Source organism: Vigna unguiculata, chromosome 9 (assembly GCF_004118075.2).
Source record: "Vigna unguiculata cultivar IT97K-499-35 chromosome 9, ASM411807v1, whole genome shotgun sequence".
Classification (NCBI taxonomy): Eukaryota; Viridiplantae; Streptophyta; class Magnoliopsida; order Fabales; family Fabaceae; genus Vigna; species Vigna unguiculata.
Genome location: NC_040287.1, coordinates 32,404,133 through 32,410,699, shown reverse-complemented (window position 1 = coordinate 32,410,699; position 6,567 = coordinate 32,404,133). Strand labels below are relative to the sequence as shown.

The window sequence follows — 6,567 nt, the reverse complement described above, 5'->3', positions numbered from 1 at the left end:
TCTGTTTCAAATTTTTAACTAACACATTGTCAACTAATACAAAAATAAATCTAATCTACTTATCTAATATTCAAAAAAGTAAAAAATAGTGATCATATAAGATTTTTTGCTTATTTTTATAATCATAATATAAATTTATGTGATAAGTTTACAAGTTTATTGATTTTTTAGAAAATTATTGAATTTGTGGTTATTAACATTGTGTTAGAATCATGTCAAAAATAAATAAAAAAATGTTTTTCAAATTACACATTTTATTGATGATATATTGTATGAGTATGTACGCCTACGGATGTGTTAAACTCCAGACACGCTATTAATATGTTGTGATGCATGCTTGGAACGATCGATTGCACCTTGGAACCGATCCCAAAGATGCATATCCGATCCCTCAAGCTTTGGAACAGATCTCCTCTCTTCGGTGGTGTTCCATACTAATTTTTTTATTTCAAATAAAATGATATTCAGAATTGCTTGGTAAAATTTATTCAATACTATGAAAATAATTATTTTATTTTATTAATTTTTGTAAATTATTTATTTAAAGTGTATAATTAAATAAAAAAATTTAAAAATTGATTAAAACTCATACAAATACAAATTTATACTACTTATTAAATAAGGGCAAAATGGTAATCTCTCTTTTAAATATATTAAAACATTTTTTTATCTATCATATTGATCAAATCACTCGTTAACTCTCACAAACTTTATTTATAAATTCACTCATAATCACCTCTAAATCCCTTAAAAAAAATAACACATCTTTCCCTCCAAAATTCACTCAAACCCATCATCTTCCTCTCCCTCAAACTCATCTACCCAAGTAAACAAAGCCTAAGTGAAGAATCACAATCCCACGTAAATCCCTTCCAAATCCTTATAATGCCCCATCACAAGGTACCGGCTCAAACTTTCATCTGACAAGGAACATGAACTCACATTTAGTAACCATTGCCCTCCTTGTTATGGTTTCCTAATACAATGTCCACGTGATTACACAACCTTACTTTACTGACAAATTAATCCAGTATTATAAGTATCGACAAGTATACCATGGAAAACAATATGAAGAAAAAATAATGGACAAGTATCATCGTTATTATTTATTCAACTTGCATCGAAGGAGCCAAAATTCTTGTTTCATGTATCTAAAGTAGATAAGTTTTGGGTAAATCTGTAAAAATTGGGTTAAAATGAAGTCGTATAGTGACTGATGACTTTATAGTTTTTTTTTTTAAAGTGTGAAGTATAAGGACTCCGGTTTGAATTTTATTTTTTATTTCGATTTTATTTTTTAATTTATTTTAATTTAAATATATTTTACATTTGTTTAAAATAAAGTGATTTTAAAATTTTTATTTTATTATATTTTAACGATTTTTTTATTTTACTAATTTAATATTTAAAATTAATTAATTTAATATATGATATTTTACTAATTCGCATTAACCGCGAGGCACCAACATCGACTTCAACGAGTTTGGCGTGGCCGCCACCCGGATTCCATTGCGGGTTCCTCCTTCTCCGGTATGGAATTACAAGTTTTGGTACGAACATTTCAGTCCTGCTCCACCATTCGTGAAGGGAGGCAACTCCACGTGGCATTCCTTAAAACCGGCATTCTGAATTACTCCGTCGCCGTCGCAAACCGTCTTCTTCAACTATATACTCGCTGCGGTTTTCTCCGTGATGCGTCCCACTTGTTTGACGAAATGCCTAACACAAACCCTTTCTCCTGGAACACCCTCGTCCAAGCCCACCTTAACTCAGGCCACACCCAAAGTGCCCTCCACTTGTTCAACGCCATGCCTCACAAGACCCACTTCTCATGGAACATGGTCGTTTCCTCATTCGCCAAGTCTGGACACCTCCGACTAGCGCACTCTCTTTTCAATGCCATGCCCTCAAAGAACCACCTTGTCTGGAATTCCATTATTCATAGTTATTCCAGACATGGGCATCCTGGGGAAGCACTTTTGCTCTTCAAGAGCATGAACTCTGACCCTGCACAAATAATGTACCGTGATGCTTTTGTGCTGGCCACTGTTCTCGGGGCTTGTGCTGAATTGCTGGCTCTCAACTGTGGGAAACAAGTCCATGCACGTGTTTTTGTGGATGGTCTTGGGTTGGAGCTTGACAGGGTTTTGTGCAGCTCGTTGATAAACTTGTATGGCAAGTGTGGTGATTTGGATGGTGCTGCTCGCGTTATGAGTTCCGTGAGGGAAGTGGATGAATTCTCCTTGTCAGCTTTGATAATTGGTTATGCAAATGCTGGCAGAATGAGGGAGGCGAGAAAGGTTTTTGACAGTAAGGTTGATCCGTGTGTTGTGCTGTGGAATTCGATTATTTCGGGTTACGTGTCCAACGGTGAGGAGACGGAAGCAGTGAATCTTTTCTCGGCAATGCTTAGGAATGGTGTGAGGGGAGACGTGTCTACTGTTGCTAATGTTTTGAGTGCAGGCAGTGGTTTACTCGTTGTAGAACTTGTTAGGCAAATGCATGCCTACGGTTGTAAAGCTGGGACGACTCATGATGTAGTGGTTGCTAGTGCTCTTCTTGATGCGTACTCCAAATGTCAAAGCCCTTGTGAAGCTTGTAAGTTGTTTACTGAGCTCAAAGCTTATGATACCATTTTACTTAATACTATGATCACTGTCTATTCCAATTGTGGAAGGATAGAAGATGCCAAATGGATTTTTAACACGATGCCTACTAAAACCTTAATTTCATGGAATTCAATCCTAGTTGGCTTAACCCAGAATGCGTGTCCAAGTGAAGCGTTGGATGTTTTTTGTCAGATGAATAAACTAGACTTACAAACGGACAAGTTTAGTTTTGCTAGTGTTATCAGTGCTTGTGGCAGCAAATCATCCCTTGAACTTGGTGAGCAGGTCTTCGGTAAAGCTATTACCATTGGACTCGAGTCCGACGAGATTATTTCTACCTCCCTTGTTGATTTTTATTGTAAATGTGGTTTTGTTAAGATAGGGCGTAAAGTTTTTGATGGAATGGTAAAAACTGATGAAGTCTCGTGGAACACAATGTTGATGGGGTATGCCGCAAATGGATATGGAAATGAAGCATTGACACTCTTTAGCGAAATGAGGTATTGTGGTGTCAGACCTTCTGCCATTACTTTTACCGGAGTTCTTTCAGCCTGTGATCATTGTGGTCTGGTTGAAGAAGGAAGATATCTGTTCCACACTATGAAACACAACTATTATATAGATCCAGGGATTGAACATTACTCTTGCATGGTTGATCTTTTTGCTCGAGCAGGATGCTTCGAGGAAGCAATGGATCTTATGGAACAGATGCCTTTTCAGGCTGATGCAAACATGTGGTTGTCAGTATTGAGAGGCTGCATTGCTCATGGAAACAAGATTATTGGCAAGACGGCTGCAGAGCAAATCATTCAGCTTGATCCTGAAAATGCAGGTGCTTATATACAACTGTCTAACATACTTGCATCTTCCGGGGATTGGGAAGGGTCAGCACTAGTAAGAGAACTGATGAGAGACAAGCATGTTCAGAAGATTCCTGGTTGCAGTTGGGCAGATTGCTGAATTAGAAAATCTGCTGACCTTTGTAGTTTCCAGGTGAATATTAACCAATCTTAAGAGGACATTTCTGGATAGCGATAAGCTTGGAACCACCGTTACCCTCCAAATTGTTTTGGCCTATTTTCAGCTGACTTGAAAACCGTTTCGGTTTTGTTACCAGTTGAAGTGGGTAATCTAATCCATTTTTTGGTTCCTAAACTGGGTTTCGATTCAGATGCAATTATTGCCAATTCACTTGTTGATATGTATACCAAATTTGGGTTTATTGACGATGCCTTGAATATCTTCAATGAAATGAAAATAAAAGATTTCGTATCATGGTGATGGGACTGACTTAGTGTCTTCTACGATGGACCTCTTCAAGGATTTAGTGACTAGAGAAGACATGCTTCCAGATCGAATGACACTAACTGCAGTTCTACTAGCATGCAACTATGGGTTATTGGTTGATGAAGGAATTGAAATATTTTCATTAATGGAGATTAAATTTGGAGTAAAACCAGGAGAAGAACACTATGAATGTGTTGTGGCGATATTGAGTAAAGCTGGCAAGCCCAAAGAAGCCATTGCTATCATAGAAACAATGCCATACAGAAGTACCTCTGGGCATTTGAGGTCAATTCTTTCTGCATGTTCAGTTTATGGAGACTTGCAAATTATAGAAGGAGTTGCAAAGAAAATAATAGATAGTGAAACACAAACATCCTTACCTTACTTGGTGTTGGCTCAAACATATCAAATGAGAGGTAGATGGGAGACCATGGTTCGAATGAGGAAGGCTGAGGAAAAAACCAATTACAACATTATGGTGGCAAGGATCTTTATATGCTGTTGAATTTACTGGTCTGGAAGATGGAGACTGAAGGTTATTTATAAAAATTGTATAGACCTAAAAATGTAAGAAAAATTGTAGCAGTTGGCAAGGAATATGAATGTTGACCGAAAGTGATAGTGCCAGAGGAGGGGGAAGGAGGCAGAAAATATGATTTAGCAGTTACAAAGTACAAATTAAATAAGTTATTTCTATTAGTTTTCATAAAAAAATATTTACACGATACTCATTCCTTCGTTGTTAATCGATGATGTCAGAATGCGTATAGTTTGACTATAATAAAAGAATGGTAGGAACACTGAAAAACACTTTCTTAATACATTTTCTAATGTAAATGGAAGATTGACTTGTTTTAAAATATATCAACAATAAGTGATACAATGTGGATTTTCAAAATGTTATCTCGATTTGGTATATATGGTTTTTACACCAGGCATATATTTAATGTTTAAGTGATTGAAAACTCTGGGAGGCAATATTTCTCATAACATAACTATCAATTTGCATAAACAAACTTCTCATAAGAGCACTTTAAAATAAAAGTACAGGAAAAGAAAATGAATATTTTCCACAAATTAAGATTAATTTATGTGTTAATTAATTTGTTGAATACGTCAACTTTTAAAGACAAATTTTAATTATAATTAATTCATAAATTGATTTTAATTTATAAAAATGTTATATAGTCTTTCTTTCTTATTTTTTACAGGATATTTTATAACTTTATTTAGCTTGACTTTATATATATATATATATATATATATATATATATATATATATTAACTAATTTGTTCAAAATAGTTTTATAAAATTTACCTAAGCTCATGTCAGACATAACTCTCATGACATAGGATTTTATTAAAAAGAAGAAAAATAAAATGAATAATAAAACATTGGGACATACCAAATTTATGATAAAAATATATCACACATACAGACCAAAAATACCTATAATGAAAATATTAAGAAATATACATAGATGGAAAAAAGTAGATTAATGCAACACAAGTTTAATATCAAAATTTTCAGCACATTAAACTCATTCCCAATCCATAAAAGACCTTTAAAATTTATTATAGTTTTTAAGAAACCTTACTTTGAAAGATTTAGTAATAACTTTCTTTAACCTACCTTGACCAAGTTTCTATGTAGTTTGAACTAGTTTATCATCCTCTTCGAAATTAGAATCTTTCCTCTCATCAAGTGTATTAATCCATTTAGAGGCTATTTTCAATTCCTCTAAAAAAAAAGCTTCCTTAAATGTCAAAAAATTAGGAACTGCCTCAGAACTACAATGAGGTGAATCTAAATGTTGGAAGTAACATCTCCCAAAGAAGACATACGAGCTAAGGAATCAAAATCCACTAGAACACCACCACGTTAGAAACAACTACATCTATATACATCCATGCAAATTATTTTTGCACTCCCCCAAACAAGAAAGATAAACTTCTTCAACAATCAACACGGAGACCATATCTCCCTTTATGCAAAGAGGGGTAATTGTGATAAAGGAATATCACAAACATTATTAAGAATTTATGCAAATATACATTTTTGTGCTCACATTAGTAGAAGATTTATATGAATGGAGTTTTCCCTCTTAATCTTGTAAGCAACCCCAAGGGATATGAAACCCCAAAGAAGAAGACATACTTATACCTCAAACCAACAACATTCCTCCAGTTTGCCAAATCTGAATGGTACCAAAGCCACGCTTCTGAAGCAACACAGTGCATACACTAAGACTAGGCTCCAGAAGCAGCACCACAAGTCGAACCCCTGGCCTACATTCAAGCCTTGTAACCAATTGTACAAGAGGCACTACGAAAATCACAGTCTTTTCAAACAAATGCATCACCACAAGAGGCATGTTGCTTCAAGTTTTGAAGGAGCATTTCGGGTATTAGGTTTCAACCTCACAATAATTTATGATTAATTTTATTTACCATGTGAGTTACCTTTCTATTGGTATATCTTACGTTTTTTCTTTGAGATGTAATTCGTTAGATGAAAACAAAATGAATGTTAAGAGTATGACAAATTCATCAAATAAATCCATTCAACTTGATTTTTGTTGGCTTTTGATAAACTACAAACAGAGTATCAAATACTAGATTTTACACATGATAAATGTCACCTTATCCGTGCGAATATCTTATATTTCTT

The 6,567-nt window shown here is 34.7% G+C and overlaps 1 protein-coding gene across 1 annotated transcript; it reads left to right on the top strand.

Moving 5' to 3' along the window:
• Positions 1 to 1,468: 1,468 nt before the first annotated feature.
• LOC114162851 (putative pentatricopeptide repeat-containing protein At1g77010, mitochondrial) lies at positions 1,469 to 3,583 on the top strand. Its single transcript, XM_028046832.1, has one exon. It carries the CDS (start codon positions 1,533 to 1,535, stop codon positions 3,567 to 3,569), a length of 2,037 nt encoding a protein of 678 aa, XP_027902633.1. The 5' UTR covers positions 1,469 to 1,532; the 3' UTR covers positions 3,570 to 3,583.
• Positions 3,584 to 6,567: the final 2,984 nt, after the last annotated feature.